Source organism: Mus pahari, chromosome 2 (assembly GCF_900095145.1).
Source record: "Mus pahari chromosome 2, PAHARI_EIJ_v1.1, whole genome shotgun sequence".
In the NCBI taxonomy this organism is placed as follows: Eukaryota; Metazoa; Chordata; class Mammalia; order Rodentia; family Muridae; genus Mus; species Mus pahari.
The window spans coordinates 161676602-161695381 of record NC_034591.1 but is presented as its reverse complement, the minus strand read 5'-3'; the positions used below and the strand labels follow the sequence as shown (position 1 = coordinate 161695381).

The following is an 18780-nucleotide window of genomic DNA, read 5'->3' as shown; positions in this document are numbered from 1 at the left end:
AGGCTTCAGACAAATGGCTCTATATAGAATCATAAACTGTAGGAATTTCAGCTGAGATTTATTTTAGGCTTCCGGTGTATGTCTTCATTCCTCTGAGCCAACGTGCTTCTAGACCAAGCACCTAACTCCACAGTGAAGTGAAAGGGTGCAGCTCAGAGCTAATGTAAGGAGAATGTAGGGTTTAAGCCGCATTTATGATAGGTTCTGTGAGGGGAAATTGTGGTTTTGAAAAATTACTGAAACTGCATTTGTGAGCATTATTATAGCGTTGAGTGTGGCAGTCAGGGAAAGGAGTGAAATTCTGACTCAGATATGATTCCACCCTGCCCGGCTCATCCACCATGACAGAAGAACCTGTTTACTTAGTACAGGGGGTGAAATTCAGCATGTGTGAATCTGCCGTCAGTGCTTCGTCTGTGGTGGTTTTGCCTGAAAGACAATAGACGCTTTTCTAATTTACAGGAATTAGAATTACTAAGGTTCGGAACAATGGCTCTCCACTCTGGCCAAAGTGTGTGATGACCAAACGCAGGCTAACTGCGCTGTGCTATAGGAAGTAAGATGAATGCACAAAAGAAACTTGCCTTGAATGGTAAAAGTAGCTCATTCCTGGGCAAGTCAATTTCATTACATATTTTTAAAGAAATCATATTGAACCTGACATTATTTCTATTTTATCAATAATTATCCAGTTTATTGACATAAGATAATAATAAGGACACAGGAATCGTGAAGGGTAAAAAATATGTCTTATCAAAGAAATACGTGTGTGTGCATTTACGAAGACATGGGTTTAGAGAAGTCGGCACCACCTAACCTTCATTTGCCCTTTTACTCTCTGGGCTGTTTGCTGGCTGAATGCCTGAGCTACAGCAGCTTAGATAAAGTTCTTTGCCTTCTTGGGGGCACATCTCTGCTTATTTCAGTGGGGAAAGATAGGTAATGGAGTAATGTGACTGAGACATTATTACACTAATATTCAAAGATGTATATGTTTAATATTAGCCAAGTATATTAGAAAATGCAAACATAAAAATGCACCGGTATAAAGGGTCTATCACGAGAACCCCAGGACTGAGCAGTACCCAGACCCAAGCCATGCAAGAGACATTTATTTTACTTATCATTTGAATGACTATGTGAATAAACAGCCAGACAATGCTTTCTACAAAGAGCCAGATGCTGTCTCTCAATACCCACCCCCACCCCACCCCACAACCCCACTCGGACCCCCATACCACCCCTACCCCATACCCACCCCTACATCCTACTCCCCACCCCCACTCACCATGTTTCCCTTCCACATCTGCTTCTTCCTAAAAGGGATCTTATGATGTCACCAGTTGTATAGAATGTGGCCAAGCCACAAAGAAAGAAATGTCACTTCAGTGTATGGCCTTTTCTTTCTTCTTTAACACAGACCTCGGGTCAATAGCTTCAGAGAAAGTATATAGGATATCAACTTCTCAGAAAATATTATGTGGGTTTTTTTTCATGTATTATCAACTTTTTCAAAAGTGTACTATATATCCTCTAACAGGAGTAGGTGAAGGGCAACTATGAATGTGTTTTGAAAGAGCTGTGAAGTCTGTTCTCATTGAGTTCATCTGTGGGCCCAGTGTCTCCCTTAAAAGTACATGTCTTTCATTAAAGTCCCGAGCATAGAACTTGGCATCAAATAAATTCTAAGACCTTCAAAGTAAAATTGACTCTCAAGTCAGCTATAGCATGGTAATAAGGCTGTGTAACTAGTCGGAAAGAGATTCTTCTTGTTTCACTCTGTAAAATTAGACTGCTTTGTGAGAAATCTCCCAGCAGCAGAGTTCAACATCATCAAAGAATGGTTCTTTTTGACCACTTTCAACTAAAGGCTTAGCTTTCAGGAACCCACAGTGATAGAAGGGAGAGGGAGAGGAAGAGGAAGGGAGGAGGGGGGAGAGAGGGAAAAGAGAGAGGGAGGGGAAGGGAGAGGGAGAGGGAGAAAGAAGGAACCAATTTTTGTTACCCAAGCAAATGAGCCAAATCAAGGCCAGCAAACCCTGCATTGTCCTTAACAAGCAATGTAAAGCCAGGCATGGTGACACACACCCCAGGCATGGTGACACATACCTACCATCCCAGCATTTGGGAAATGTGAGCAAAAGGATCACAAGTTCCCAACAGCCTGAACTTCACAACGAGACTCTGTTAAAAAAAAAAAAAATGGTGTCAGAGAGAAGTGAATTCAAATTCTCCATACTAGTTACTTACCTAGCTCAGGGAAGTAAAGAGTGAAATAATACTATTTTGAGGACAACATTGTGCAAGGTACACATATCTGGAATATTTTACATCCTTGACACTGGAATCTTAGTAGGGAAAATTATTTTTTTATAAAAAAAACCTGTATTATGCTAAAAATACAGATATCAGGAGACTGGAGCATCATCTATAAAGGATAACTATCATTTATTTATTTGTTTGCTAATTCATTTGCTTTGGATTGAGACAGGGCTCCACTGTGTCTTCCATGCTGGCCTCTAACTAACTCCTGAACATCCTGTTCCAGCCTCCCAGTTGTGATTTCAGACACTTGTCAATCACACCAGTCTGTAGGATCTTCCGATAAAACCATACATTGGAAAACGGTTATATGTTGCTTACATGAAGAACAACCTTAGAGTCTAGGTAGGAAAAGAAGATACTTCAAGAGCTAGAGTCACACTGATACATCCGTCCATATTAGCAAGCACTCGAGTCCTGCATCACCACATCATCACGTCATCACGTCACCACATCACCACGTCCCATATCATCACGTCACCACATCACCACGTCACATGTCACCACGTTGTCACACCCTGGTCTTGCCACAAATGAGGTGGAATTCCAGAGATTGTTTTCAGCCAGCAGCCCACATAGTTTAACTCTTTGTCTTCATAGTCTGGCATTAATGTGGTTTTTAAAAAACACTTTCCACTTTGTAATGAGCAGTGTGATGAGGGGGCCTCGGGGGCAGATGACTCCCTGCTGCCAAAACAATTCCTTCTTTGCTTTCTTCTTTCTTCCATGTCTTGCTTCTCTTTCTCCATCTCATCTTCCTCTTCACTTCCCTCTGTTCTCTTTTGCTACTTTGTTTGCAAGAAGTCTGAGCTAGAGTGGCTTCTATGCTATAACTCGCCAGTGGCTCCTGTGAACCTGGTTGTAGCGCACCATCACCACACGGTCTGGTCCCAGAAGGCTGGATTAGATCTGATGAAGTGTTTCTCATCTACTCGTGCAGAAAATTGCAGCGTTCACATGAAAATAGAGATCCATGGATCTGGCTGGAGAGATGGTTCAGCTATTAGAGGATAGATTCACAATGGATCCATCAAAACCTGCTCGATGTCACAAGCTCTCCCCACTGGGGGACAGGAATCAGGACCTCCAAAGGCTGTGAATGAACTGTCTAAAAACCAAACGTGTCTCTCAGAAATAGGAACCAGATGTAAGCAATTGAGAATCCAGGGCACTATTCTGCTTCCAGTTTATTTTTAGCAGAAATGTATCTGAAGCCTTTCAGTACCATAATTAACTTTCAAGGATCGCCATTAATCTCGTTGTATAAGACAGGACAAAAAAAAAAAAACTTTTTTGCATATAAGGTCTGAATGGAAAATCGTGATATTTTAAAGAGTTGATTCAAGGGGGATTTTTACGTTTTTCGTTCTCTCAGTTTGACCGGAATAACAACCAGGTTCTCAGATGTGATCTGTCTTTAGATAATAGTGGCTGTTTATATACTTAGGATGTATCAACCTCCTCACGGCTTGGCAGTATTACAGTCTAATATAATATTTGCCGTTCGTGTTTTGGGTGTGTAACAAGAGGACCTACGGTGTTGTTAGCTAAGCTTGGACCCGAACATGGTCTGCCCATGCCAGAGGGACACAAGAACCTTCTTTCAGCCTCCAGATGAAATCATAAATTATGTCCACAGCCCCAACGACAGCCCTTGAGACACTTTGCAGTACTTAGCAGACAGGCGGCCTCTCAACTGTCTCGAAGGCAGGGGAGGATCTTAGAGAGTTCCTCGGTCCTTTCCGCACAAGTCCTCCATCCTCCTCTGGTCCAGAGCCTCTTTGGTTTTACCACACAGGGGTTGGAATGAGATGAGGGAGAGGCTGCGATGCCCAGCCTGTGTGTTGGAGACCAAAAAGCACATCCCGGTGTACTTGACAGTGAGACTCTTTTTGAGACATGGGGGTTTTGGAACCCTGTCAACCACACTGGAGTTCTCTCTCCGTGTAAGGCCATCACAGGCTTTCAAAGATCAATTTAACCACCACCGGCATGTACATTTTTACCTATTACAAAAACAGCTTTACAACAACAACAAAAAGAAGTTTTTCAAATCCTTTCTACAAAAGCCAGTTTCCTCTTCTAACCGGGAAGCATTCCTTGGTGGGCCTTTGTTAGTTATTAGCTCCGCGGGATAAACGGTAGAAGCAACGTGTGACAGAATTCTGCTAAGTCTGGCTGAAAATTTTAAACATAAATATTTCCACCTAATAACTGTTTTGTTGGTTTTTCTTTCTTCTGATGCTAAGGATAAAACCCTTAAATGTACAAGGCCAGCACCCTAACCTCCCAGTGATGTCCCCAGCCCCGAAATACCCTGAGACAGTGCAAGTCCACATAAATACTTCTCAATTGCCGGTCTCTAGGGAGAGAAACACAGATGAGATGAAAAAGGAATGAAACACAAAGCATTAGGTGCACATGTGTGTGTGTGTGTGTGTGTGTGTGTGCATGTGTGTGTATGCATGTGTGTGTGCATGTGTGTGCACGTGTGTGTGTCTGTGCATGTGTGTGTATGCATGTGTGTGCATACATAAGTGTGCATGCATGAAAGACTGACAGATTCCTTTCTCACTTTTTTCTTTCTTTTCTTTTTCTGCTTGATCAATATGTTTTTATGTCTTTATGAAAACAAAAAATCTTCATAGAAAACTGCTTTAGCTTTTAGCGGCCCATTCCTGAGCTCTGAGGAAGCTAGCTTTTTGAGCAACCCGGTCTTTCTTCTGGGCAAGAGACATTTTGGGACGATTCCACCTCTTCTTCTTCACTTCTCTCTTGGGCTTCTTCTCATAGACTGGATTCTCTCGGATAGCAGCACGGGCTTTCTTATACATCTCCTTCATCGTGTCTGGAGTTACATTGTTCTTGATGTACTGAGAGAACTGTTTCTTATGCACATCTTCATCTTCCTCCATTAGGTAGCACATGTAGTCTGCCACATCCTGACCCAGAATGTGCTTCCGATGTACCTCTGCATTGAGCTCCTTGCTTTCAGAGTCATAACCAGGGAATTGTTTGGTACTATGAGGGATAGAAAAGCCTCCATTCACAGCTCCCTTCAGGGCCCCAAAAACTTTATTGCCAGTTGTAGTTCAAGCAAGACCTGCATACAGATAGCAAGTGAGGGCACCAGGCTGGCCATCAGTGCTTTCCACATTGTATTCACCTCCATTCACCTCCACTTGGCCTTCATAGATCTTGTCCATGCCAAACCCATTCAGAAGCCTGCGGACCAGCAGCAGGCCAGTGCAATAGGCTGCAGTGCAATAATTTGTCATGCCAACTTTCACACTGTATTTTGGAAGTTCATGTGCATATGCTGCACAGACGACCATATCCCCTTCTATACGGGCATATGCAATCTGGCCGATGATATCTCTGTTAGTTACATGAACTATCGTCCTATATTTGGGTGTGTTGTACTTATTCTTGTCCTGGATCACCAATCGTTTCCGTGCATAGTAGTCAGTTTTACCCTCTCACTGCCTTCTAAATCTCACCTTCTAAATCTCATCTTTTAAAGTAGGTCTTACTCTTGTCAACTTTCACTCACCCTATCCTGTGGAACAGAAACCCGCAACCGCAGCTACACCCAGACCTGCAGAGTCAGCCGACCCCACTAGGACCCTTTCTCACTTTCTAACATATTTACTAAGTCAGACCCTCTCAGTTGATCCCAGAGTTCACTAAGACAGATAGTCTATCTAGCGAGCTTACTTAGGTAACCCTGACTCTCCCTTTCAAATGCTAGTCTTTGAGGGGCCCCTGTACCCAGCAGGCATTTACATAGGCACTGAAGAAGTGAGCTCTGGTCTTTATGCTTGCTGTTCATGTTCCAAGGCTTCAGCTATGGGGACATCTCCCCAACTCCTTGCCATAAGTTTTTAAAAGAACATGCTGCTGAACGCCTCCCAGGAACAGATCAAATAGCATTGCCTATGAATTTTGGACAATGTGTAAAATAACTTTAAGTGTGCTTTCATCTCTCAAAAGTGAGCAGGGAGAGAACACAGAACAGTGAGTCAAGCTGATTCCACAGATGCCCCCAGGGAGCCTACACTGAAGTAGCACAGTGGGCATGCTGGGAATGAGAGCAGAGCTCGGGAGAGTGGGCACTCCCATGGATGAAAGCAAGCATCCATCGACATAGAACCACTAGTTTCCAAATGGTTTCCTCCTTCAATGCAGGGGACACAACAAGCTGCTAATGGCATGGAGTCAAGCTCCCCAATAAGTGTGGGTTTATTTAATAGATAAAGCCATAGATAATAAATTTTAATTTAATAGATAAAAGACCTCAAAACCAAATTAACAACTCCTTAGGACAAACCCTTTTAGAAAGAAATAAACCAAAGTCTTAGAGCATAGCTCTGTGGCAGGCATGTTCTTAGCATGAATGAGGCCTGGGGTCCCCAGCTGCTGAAAGTGCAGAAAGCAAAGGAATTAAAGAAAACAAAATGGAAAACTGACTTAATGTCATCACAGGAGAAAGAAAAATGGATCATTAATGAGACAATATGGAAGCAAAAGTAGGAGCTAGGAAAATAGCTCAGCTAGTAATATGTTTCCTGTGTAGGCAAGAGACCTGAGTTCAGATTCCCTACCACCTACCCAAAAAGTCAGCCATGGTAGAACACCTGCAGTCCCAGGAAGACAGACAGATTCCTAGGCTGGTGACCAGCCTGGCCTAATCTGCAAGTCCTAGACCTCATTGAGAGAGCCTATTCCAAAAACAGGATGGATGGCCTCGGAGGAACAACACCTAAGAGTAAGCACTGGTTTCCAAATGCATTGCCCACACGTGTACACACCTGCACATGTGTGCGCATACACATATACACAGGCTCACATGTGCACACACACAGGCATATGCATGCACACACACATTAAAAAGGAAGAACACTCTAAATTGTATGAACATAAAGTATAAGATAATGGAAGCTAGTTTATATCATTCAGTCTTCTTTGTCACTGGGGGAAAGTGCCAAGGAAGTCGTAGAGCAGGGACTAGTGGCTCGTCTCAGTCTTTAAAATGCGAGTCTTGCAAGCACTGAGTTCAATCCCCAGCATCCAAATAAAAAGCCAAGAGAGATGGGTTTGTTTGATCCTACCACTGATACTTCTTCTGAGGAGGAAAGTGGTATCCCTGTGCATACATGTCCACAGAAAAAAGAATGCATATGGGAGAGATGTCTCAGTAAGTAAAGCATTGGCTGCACAAAGATGAATACCCTAGCCTGGATCCTCAGAACACAGGGAAAGTTTGACCCACGGGCGCACTCCTGCAATCCTAGGGCTCTTGTGACAAGATGGGAAGGCAGACCAGACGGAAGAATGCTCAGAAGCTCCAAGGGCAGCTGGGGCAGCGTGCACAGCAGAGCGGCAACCTGGTGTCCAGTGATGGCAGAAGGCGAGGGCCAACAATGCGGTTGTGTTCTGACCATGCACACTGTGACATGCACAGTCCTACACTCACACAGACAAAAGTACATGTGTACACACTCACAAATGCCCACGGAGACTTCAAAAATGAAAGTCGAAAAGGAGCTCCCAGGAGAAAATTAACCTTCTAAATTACAAGACAATAATAAAATACACCGTATATGCCTCACACTTCCTTCTAGGTCTAGGAGATGGATCGCAGATCGCCAGGCTTGGCAGCAGCTGCCTTTCTCCAAGAGCAATCTCACTGGCCCTATGTCATGACTAGGAGGGAGAGAAACACACTAAATCTGTGTTCTGTGCACATGCCTTATACTGAAGGTCTCTCATGAACTGGATGTTCATAACAATAGTCTACAGATAAAGATGCAGAATATGAACATAATAACCAATGTCCACAATAGTGTGTAGGGTTTTTTTTTTCAATATACAATGTATTATTCGAATGGGAATGAATCTTTAACAGCAATATGGGAAGAAAGAAGACAAAATGTGAAATGTGGCAATTATTAAAAGTCAATGTATTCCTTGTTTTACCATGTATAAGAACTTGTTTTAGGTTTGACTTGAAAGTCTGTTGGAACACAGTGCAAAATGGACCTAAGAGCGATCTCCTGTAGTAATGTATTTCCTCTACTGCTAAGAGAAAGGACCAGAACCTTGCAGGCTCAGATGATTAAAGAAAATTAACCTCTGGTCAGTAAGGTCTACTGCATCCATCATCCCCAGGAAATGACCAGACTGGAATCTTAGTGCTACCTAACCAACTCTGGGACTCAGTTCCCACCTCTCAAAAAGGGAGAGTTGTGGACCCATCTCGCTGCTTCCCACCTATGACAAGATCATTGACATAGGTCTCATCCTCTAGCTAAGGGTGGGTCAGAGAAGAGAGAAAGAGGATGCTAAGGTCGCCAAGGTTGTCAAAAAATTGTGAGGTGCTGCCTGGAAGGTGGCGTTGGGGGCGACAGCCCGCTTCAGGAAGGAGCTGGGCAGAGACTCCGCAATTTGAACAGGAGACGTTTGACCATGCGCCCGAGGAATAGAGTCTGTCTGAGTGAGAAATCTCGCTGAAGCTGCCCATATGCAGGCATACATACATGCAGCCGATGCAGGGGCTGGCAAAGTCCCAGGCTGTGCTCTGGGGCTAAGGGCTGGATGGGATCGCCTGCACGCACGTCAAGTCTTAACCACCATGGACAGCTCACTGCTGCCCCAGCCAGCTTTGCGCGCAGCTCACAAACTCCAAAGGAGCCACCCGCAGGGTGGATTCCACGCTGGAAAAACGAGTTCCTCACTCTGCACCCTTCTGCAATCCGCACCAGCGCCAAGCAAGCAGCATTCGTGTGGGGCAGGCAGCAGGACTAAATAACCAAGTCCTTGCCTGAAACGTGATCTTTTCTAGAGTCACTGGGTTTTAAGCATCATATGGAGACCTCTGGCACAGAGAACCTCCAACCATTCCTTCATTTCCTCTCCTCTCCCTTGCAGCCCCTCACCCTTCCTTGGCTGCACAGCGTGTGTTAAACGACATAAAGCAGGCAGGCGGCCCTGGACCTCTGGCCGATAGTGAGCTTTAAGGAACTGGGGAGGGTAGCAGGAAGAAATAGTCCCTGGCCTGGGATAAGGGGAGCAGTCCACCCACCCTTTTCTCAGCCCGTCTGTTGGGAATTTATCCTCACCATCTCCGTGGGATTTATTACACTTCTAACTTGGAGGAAGGCACCCAACATCCCCCATCCCTTTGCAAGATGCAATGGAGGAAGAATGCCCCATTTCTTCTGCTCTGGGCAAATCTTTGGCCATGGGGAGTCTAGAAGCTTAGGAGGCATAGCCAAGAAAGCCCAGGAATATTGGGTAAATGAAGGCAAGAGGACCCAGGCTCCTAAAGCTTCCATTTAGTCTAAGCTCCATGAAAGTCAAACTCGCCCCCTTCCTGGAAATGGGGGTGCAATCACTCAGCCACTCGGCTGCTGTAGAGACTGTCCCTACCCTAGATGCTTTCCCAAGTACCCTTGGCCTCTTCTTGCTATATCTGGCCCACAAAGCCAAAGGGATCCAAAAAGGAGGCTGTGCTCTGTCATGGCCTCAATTCTAACAAACTGAAAAAGCAGGCAGGTCCCAGAACCATTGAGCTGCTCAAAACAAAACAGATGCAAAGCCTCATCTACCTTCCCATGTCTTTCTGCCTGAGAAGGCAGGTACCCAGTGCAGGGGCTGCCCCAAGGAGGGACTGCAAGGTGACTGGTTTTACCAGGGGACTGGAAGGACAATGGGGATAAGGAAGTAAATGTTCCCAGGTCCTAGCCTCACCTGGAGACGCCACCTTCTAGGCAGCTCACATGGGACTGGACCACAGCTAGAACTTTCTGTAGCAGGGCAAGAGATGTGATGGTGTGACTGTCCTTTGAACACGGGGTGTCTTTGAATCCTATTTGTGGTCACATGCAAGTCCAGAGCTGTCTGCTCAAGGGAGCCAAGAACTTGACTCAGCAAAAGACTTCTAGTGAGCAGCAGCCCAAATGATGTTCTCTGTTTCCCTCCCTCCCTCCCTCCTTCCTCCTCTCAGATATTTCTTGCTAGCCATGGGCGTGAGGATACACAAGTGTGGGACATAGAGAACCCATTTTCCTAAGACATTTGTATCTCACATCATCTTGGGCTCTGAAAAGCGTCTCCTAGCCGGGCTTTCGGGTCATGTTTGGAGAAAGCAGAACATTTCCAAGGTTTAAATGGACGAGGAAAAGTGTGGGACCCGCTTTTCTGACCACAGGGGACCCTCAGCAGCCTGGCACACTCTTCAACCCCTCCCTGGAGCGGCGTTCCAGGGAGTAGCAGAGCTTTAGCCTCGCTTAAGCACAAGCTGATCGTGAGCAGGCTGCTTCCTCCTCTATGGACGCTCAAGCCTCATATTCCCTTTCCTTTTGGCAGCCTTGAGGGCCTAGCCTTCTCCTCCTGTCTCAGTGGGCGAGTCATCAGAACTGTGATCCCACAGAATCAAGCGTGGATGCTACTTGGAGGGGTAACTTTTGCCAACAGCCAAGTGGCCAGAGGGGAGAAAGGATGCGTACCTTTGTCTGGTTTTGTGGAATTTTGGAGACCTGACTTGGAGCTACTGGCAGACAGATGTGAGAATTGGTGGTTAATCCAAAGCATTACTCAAACTCATAAATCAAATGTTTATTTCTTTGCTTATTGTTTGACCCAAAAGGAAGACAAAGGAAGTACAGAATACAAAACTTTGAGTTTTTCACTAACTTCTCTCCAAAGAGGAAACACCCAGGTAATACCTATAACTGGTGGCTACCGTGAACTTATGGGTGAACGTATGGGTGCGAGGCCCCTCCTTGAAAGCTGGATTTTGAAAACTGTCATTTACAGAGTAGGGAGCCTAGACACTGCTCTTGAGCTTAGCATTCCCATGAGTATGGACTGGCAGTGGCAGGCCTTCAGAACCTCCTGCTTGCCAAGCTGGACTTGTGTGACAGGAAGCCTAAGCAAACCTGTCACCTGATCACATGACCTGTTCATAAGCCTGGGGGTTGGGTCCCCACTCTGCTTCCTTGCTGCTTTGTGTCCTTAGCAAGATTGTAACTTAGATTATGATGTCATAAAACACCCTTTGCAGCCAAGGCAAAGAATCAGGGGCTGACACTAAAGATAATTTCTACATCAGGAAAGGAACAGGACCTGCTTCCTCACAACGGAAAAGACCACTTACACAAAGCTTTTCATTCATTAAAGACTTGATTTTACAAAGCAAATATTTCTGAATGAGACTGACAGGATGTCCCTTCTTTGATCAGAATGTGGAGGAGCTTATAACTCAAGGAAAAAGTGAAGTAACACAGCATGAGAAAGTGTTTGAACTCTGAGGAGATAAAGCTACTTATTCCTCATTGTCTATAGTTTCTCTATAGTTTCTCTTTGTGTTTCCAGGAGAGGAAATTCTTTTAAAATGGATGATGTTTTTACATTAGCCTCAGAAAAGATGGTGGGTGATGGGATAGAGAAAGGAAAGGTGGGGGTATGGGGTCAATTTTGTCTAATTAGGAAAACAAAAACAAAATAAAAATCAAAGTAGTGTATAGATTCCAGCCTTAAACGCACAGTGTGTCTAGTTTTTGTTTCAACCTTTTATTGGGGGAGTATTTTTAAGTCAAAGTAATTTGAAACTTGGCAAAGTACCTTTGGAGTTTTTTTCTTGGTGGTGAAGCAAATATCATGTTTAACATTAAACAAATCTCAGGAAACGCAGCAGAATGGTTGCTTTGTGAGTTCCTTCTTTTCCTCTCATGGGGCTCCCCACTCCAGATCAATTAGGGCTCCAGCATCTTTGGGGAAGGGTTATCACAGAGTGTCACAGGTTCAAACTTTGTCTTTTTGTGCCAGGTAAACATGTCTAACAGTTACAAATTCTTAACCACTTAAAGGACGTTATGGAAATTCCCAGGTTTCTTTTTAAGGTGGGAAGAAGCCAACTTTTTTTTTTTTTTTTAACAAGTATGGAGTTTAAAGGAATCAAGGGAAAGAGACAAGGGCTTCTGATGAGAGGGGACCCCGCCCAAGACAGCTGAAAGCTTTAACTGCTAGCCAGTAGCAAGCCTTCAGGGAGGGGAGGGGTGAGAAGTTCTAGCAGTACCCACCCCAGAAGTCTGTAGAGTATCAGGGTGACAGCCCAGGTCTGACAAAGGTCTTTGAGTGACACTAGCCTCCTAGAGAGACAGATGAAAATTTCCAGCAGTATTGTCTAGAAGGCAAACTTCTTTGAGTGGTTCCCATGTTCATTTCAGCGGGATCTAGGACCTGGGGGAACTAGTATTCACACACACACACACACACACACACACACACCTCTAGACCCTTTCCTGTATGGTGACAATTAGTAACTCATAACTCCCCCCCCCTCAACTCCTCACTCCCTGCCCAGCAGCACTGAGAAGCTGAAGCAACTGGGCACTCAGTGAATCTTTATCAGGACATAGAATAGGTTATCAGAAGAAGGTGGGAAAGAAGGACTCTGCTCGTTCCAGGTCCTCTGTGATCACAAAGTGGGTCTTCTTCCTTGCTGACACACCCTTTCTAGGACCTGCTCCAGACAGTAAGGCCAAAAATCGCCTTTGCTCTTCTGGGTGCTAGGTTTAGTCCCCTTCCCAGGAGAAGGCCACACCAGGCAGGAAGGCTGGCTTGCAGCAGTGCAATGCGAGCTTGCAAGCGAGCTTGGGACTCTTGGGATTCGCAGGCCACCCGGGGTTCCTTCTTGTTGCTTGTGGGGACCTGGACTCCTGGACCTGCGACTCAGGCGACAGCAGACCGGTTCAGGAGGAGAAGAGTGTCAGATCGGCCCACGCGGGCCAGGACTGGGGTGGGGCTCCGTGGCTCCGGGCTCCCCTGTGATCCCCGCCCCCGCCGGCCCGCTCACCCCTGCCTGCTCCGCCGGCGCGCGTTCCTCGGGCGCCACCTCTTTGCGACTCGCTCACTTCTCAGCAGGTTGGCCCGGGAGCGTGTGAACCTTCCAGGGCTGGGCTCACAGCTCCTCTCCAACCTGCGCCGCCCCAGCTGGGCCGCTCCGCCCCGCTGCCGGAACCCGCCCTCGCGGCCACCTGGCCCTCGCATCCACGACACGCGCGCCTGCAACTTGTTCAAGGGCGTTGTGGAATCAACTTTCCGGAAGCAACCAGCCCACCGGAGGAGGTAGACCGACAGCTATGTATATATACGCGCTCTGCCGCAAGTGGCTGTGCACCCAGAGGCCCGGTGCGCAGGACAGCTGACTCCTGCGGGACACTCGAGTTTGAAGAGGGGTTTGCCCTGCCCCACGACCCAGAGCGCTGCCTCCAAGACTAATTAGACATTGCTATGGGAGCCACAGCAACGCGCCACGCATCCCTGACGCCTATGTAAAACGCCCGGTTTTCGCTCTTCTTTCAGAGGAAGCTCTCTGATTGCTTTTTCCCCTCTCGGGTCCCTTTTTTGCCTGTGCGGTTTGAGAGAGGCGCAGTTGGAGGCGCTGATTCCTACAAAAGTAAGTGCTCAGGGGCTCGGAGACACTTTTTTGCTTTCTTTTTCTTGTTTTCTTTTTCCTCGTAACTTGTGAGATGCCCTCGACTTTGGAGTGGCTGTTGGGAAGCCACGGGGTTCCAAAAGAGGGAGCGGGGCAGTGCGAGGAAGAGATGGAGAGCCGGGACTGAACCTCGGGTTCCACTCTTGCAGGTCCCCAGAGCCAGCGAGCGGCACGATGCTGCGGAGGCTGGTTCAGCAGTGGAGTGTCCTGGTATTCCTGCTCAGCTACTCTGTGCCCTCCCGCGGGCGATCGGTGGAGGGGCTTGGCCGCAGGCTGTAAGTACCGGTCTTCTTCCTGGGGCGAGGGGTGGGGAAGACCAGCGCCAGAGGTGGCCAAGCTGAGGCGGGCGATGCTGAGGAAGCCTAGGGTTCCCTGATGCTCCCAACCTGAGTTCGACACAGTCATGGGGTACCTGCTAGCAAAGGGCTGAGCCCAGGAGAGCCATCTAGAGAGCTGGTGAGACCCCAAAATGGACAGGCACGAAACAAGTTTGATGTGCCTTTCCATAAGAGGGAGTCTTTTTCAGAACCTGGGCCGTCAAGATATCTATCTGTCTGCAGGCAACCACCAAAGTTACTTTATCCACGGGGAGGTTCTGAAACTCAGCAGGAAACTGAGGGATTCAGGAACTGTCTGTGTGCCTGTGTGTGTGTGTGTGTGCCTGTGTGTGTGTGTGCCTGTGTGTGTGTGTGTGTGTGTGTGTGTGTACACGCAAGTGGATATGTCTAAATGTGGGTGGCAGTCTGTGTGTGAAAAGCAAAAACTTTGTGTCTAGTTTTATTATGAATGACATAATTTTAAGCATATAAAACAGGACTGTGTTACATAACAAAGCATATTATATAATTTAGTAGTAACAACTTTTTAGTGGCAAACGTCCAACTTTAGTATCGATACCATTCAGGAAGGCAAGTGTGCTTGCCTCCAAAATGGACTTTAGGCGTGGAAACTTTCTTTTTCCTGGAATTATTGCTAACGGTTCTTTAATCCGGAGTCGAAATATTTGCATTGTGGTCTGAAAGCTTGTAGTTCGTCATTCTCAGCTGGTGATTGAATTTCTGATTTCTTTAAGAAGAGTGATTTTGACTTTGAGATAAGAATAAATCTAAGTACACCAACAAAATATCGCCGCAGTGTTTGGGAAGTAGTAGGCATGCTTGAATCTGTCTGTCTCATCGATGTCGATGTAATTCCGTCTAGGACTGCTCTCTTAGCACAGGCTCTGTTCAAGATGGGAAAACCATAAAGTTTAAGAAATGAGTCGTTTGGCTCTGGAGAAGGCATTAGGAGGACTTGCTCACCTCACAAGAGAAGCAGCAATATCTACCTAATATTTACAGTCAGGTTCCTGGTGCTTCTTGTAAACTCCCGAGGGTATACAAAAAGGCAACTGTTCAGCGCCTGCCTCTGGTCTATTCTTATTAGTTCGGCAGAAAATCTTTAAATGAAATTACTTTAGACATGTCTGGATCTTGGCACCAAAATGAAACTCTATTATGAATCTCCTAAGGCAAGTTGTGTAGAGCATTGTACTGGAGATAAGGCAGCATTGTCCCAAGAGGGAGTGCACTGCTGGCTTACTTCTCAAAATTGTCTTCAGACTTTTCCCTCATTTTTGAGACTTGTGTGAAATTCAATTACCTAACATCCAAATATAAATACAGATGAGCTGATTTTTTTTTTAAAGCACACTTACATACTGTATTTATTTGGATAAGAATTTCTGTCTTGGAACAGAGCCAACTTTTTCTTTAAAGTTGCTTAATACCTATTTTCTCTTTTGAGAGAGAGTAAATGAGCCATGCTTGAGTCTACAATGACGGAATAAAAATAGCACTAAGCTGTCCTTACAGCTGTTTTTAACTCTTTCTTTGTTGCATATTACAGAACTACTCCTCAGAAACCATTCGGCAGCTAGGGACTCTGCTCTAGTTCTGTTTGTAGGTGAAATATAATAGTGTAGTTAAATGCTCACACTTGGCCATGGTTATAAAACTATGAGATACTCACTCCCACACCTAATGGCTAGTAGCACATCATATCACAACGGAGGTTTTTCGAGGGAGTTGAAATCATCATAGCCAAATGGGGGGTTTTGAAAAACTCATTATTTTTGCACACATGCTAGACAAAACATTTATGGACTACTCCCGAAAATCAGGCTAGCTCCATGAAAGAAATTCTAACTTACCATCAAACCCTAATATCCAATTTTAGGGACACTGCTTAAGATATATTGATTTTTAAGCTAAAGATTGGCACCTTTTTAGAGACAAGAGACTATTGTAAGTGTGCTTCCTACTCCATCAGAAGGTGAATAGTAACGACTAGCTCAAGATCAAATTGCCTACTAGAAAGTTGGTGTGGATGACTGCTGTGTAGACAAACACAGTGGTTAGAGGTTCTCCATGTTTGCCATAGCGAGGGAACCCCGAGTGATGGAGAAGCCCGAGGCATCGTTGGCTGTCTTGCTTAGGCCAGATTGGGTCTATTCCACATAATGAAGGAATAGCTTTCTACTGAGTCACGGGGACTGGAAGGCAGCTCTGTGAGTCATGCTAACTCTAACACCCTAACCCTGTCTCCTCTGTGGACCACAGAGCTTTTCTCAAACTCCTAGTGCATCCCCCAAGCCTCACATCAGCACACACACAAACTTGGGCAAAGAACTTTCCATGGTTGCTGTCCCCTTTCCTTGACAGCTCCTGAGATACTTCATTTCCCTCCTTGGAAACTCCCTTGAGGGTGTTTTTCTTTCTAGCAGAACAGCTATGTTTTAACTGAAGTCCAGGTTATTGCTGTTAAACTTTTGACCATTTTTTTCTTTTTTCTTTTTCTCTTTTTTTTTTCCTCTTTCACAATAATCAAAGAAGACAATAAAGCATTAACGCACTTATTTTTCCATGCTGGCACTTTGGTTTTGTAATAAGATCCACTGTGCTGTGAAATGTGTTTACAGATAATGATTGTTGCTATATTTGCAGCTAAAATGTTTCAGTGTTATCTATGTTGAAAATCCCTTAATGTTTTATTTCTCACAACCAAGATCTATCTATCCTGTTTGTTCATGTCAAGTATCTCTGTCATCTCTTATAATACTTTGGATAATTTCATGGAGCTTATTTCCCATTGATGATAAAGATATCACTGCAATTTCCCAAATAGATATATGTTCTCCACAGTGAAGTCAGTTGTCCTAAAGATATTAAGTAATTTGTCTTAAGAGTGTGTAACATAGGAACCATGTACAGTGGAGAGGTACCAAACACCATGCTACTTGCATTTTATAAAACACAAGGATAAACTGTTGTGTTTTCTGTGAGAACCATCCTGAGAAAGTACAGCTTCTCAGTTGTGAAGGCGCCATGACTCACAGTGACGGGCTGGCCAACATGACAGACACCCATGCCAATGACAGAGGCAGGGGCAGTGGTGACTTGATTCAAATAGACCAACCAGCAAAGATTTGGCTCCAAGTTCAGAAAGAATTGAGAATTAACTTGTAGACAAGAAGTACATCAGCCAGGAATTAGGAAATAAATAAAAGTCCCTAGGATGATTAATTATCAGCAAAAGTTTCTTTCTAATGGGATATTTTGGTAAAATATACTAAGCTGTGGTACTTTGAAAGCCACCACCATTAGACTAATTGTGTCCTTTAAAATGTTATTGGAGGATATAAATACATTGTACCCAAACCTCAAATTTGTAGACTTTTAAAAGTTTCCAGATTACTGTTACCAGAGTAAGAGAATTTTAATCTATTCACATGTGGCACCTTCAGAAAGGAAGAGTGCCCCCTTCATGCCTCATTTAAACCAGGCTCCTGTTAAATTCCTTTTCACGAAGTAATGTCTTTTTTGTAAACCAGCTATATGGCTTAAAGTCAGGCCCCATACAACTACAAGGAAGCTGGCATTCTGACCCCACCCCGCCCCCCAATAAACCAAGCTCTGAGAATCCTGCCTCCTAGTTCTGCTGCTGAAAACGACTTTGGGTGGAGTTGGTTGGTCCATCCTCATGGGTTTACTGTGCTCTGCTGTCCTTGTCCCCTTGCTGTGGCACTCATTTCTGCCTTACTTGAGCTTGAGGACTTTTGAGAATAAAAGCCCTGGTTTGTGGACTTTCCTCATATGGACTAGGAGAAGTCATTTTATCCTCACTTTCCCCCTCTTTAAAATGGGCCTAATGATGCTGTTCAATAGTCTCTTGTTTCTTTGAGGAGTTGGCAAAGTTCTATTAAAAAGGCCAAAAGGCCCCAGATAGTCTTTTGAGAACAAAGTAAGAACACTCAGGAAGTGGACCTGTGAAATACACTCTTCTGAAGAGAAACCATTTTAGAGGGCGAGGTCCTCTGGTGGAAACTGGGATTACTGTCTAAACTTAATTTAAAGCTTTAAATGTTGGTGCACACCTATTGATGACAGCACTTGGGAGTCTAAGAAAGGAGGAGAAAGAATAAAAAAAGAGATGAGGGAGGAAGGAGAAAATAAAGTATAAGTTGAAGCAAGCCCAATTACTGGTGTAACGGGTAGTGACTGGTATAAAACACAGGTACCCTCAAACTTAAGGCAAGCTACATACCTAAGTGTTCTAAGCACTGAAATTACGGGTGCTGACCATCTTCCTCCATCCCTCTCAGGTTTTTAATTAAAAAGAAAACATTAAGAGAAATAGAGGGGTATCATTGAGGCAAAATTCAGAAACAGACCATCTGTTGCCTCTGCTGTAAGCAGAAACTAATCTATTTGGTCCCCTCTCCCTCTGCCTTAGCCTTCCTGATGAGTATTCATAATTGTTACATTCTTGCATCTTGGTCTGATGTTTCTCTAAGCTGTCTTCCCTTCAGTCCTGCCTCAGTCTTCAAGCCTTACTCTCACACTATTTCATCAGTTTGTGTTATCATGGTCTCACAGTGTGTGTGTGTGTGTGTGTGTGTGTGTGTGTGTGTGTGT

General features: G+C 45.0%; 1 protein-coding gene and 1 pseudogene across 1 annotated transcript in view; one reads left to right on the top strand and one right to left on the bottom strand.

The window, feature by feature from the left end:
- Positions 1–5016: 5016 nt before the first annotated feature.
- LOC110316959 lies at positions 5017–8580 on the bottom strand (annotated as a pseudogene).
- A 4776-nt stretch (positions 8581–13356) lies between these two features.
- Positions 13357–18780, top strand: part of Pthlh (parathyroid hormone like hormone) — an 11157-nt gene continuing 5733 nt past the window's right edge. The window contains exons 1-2 of the mRNA XM_021191325.1: positions 13357–13786; positions 13975–14100. Of these exons, the coding sequence (XP_021046984.1) occupies positions 14000–14100 (101 nt within the window). The 5' untranslated portion in view covers positions 13357–13786; positions 13975–13999. The remainder of the gene's footprint in view (positions 13787–13974; positions 14101–18780) is intronic.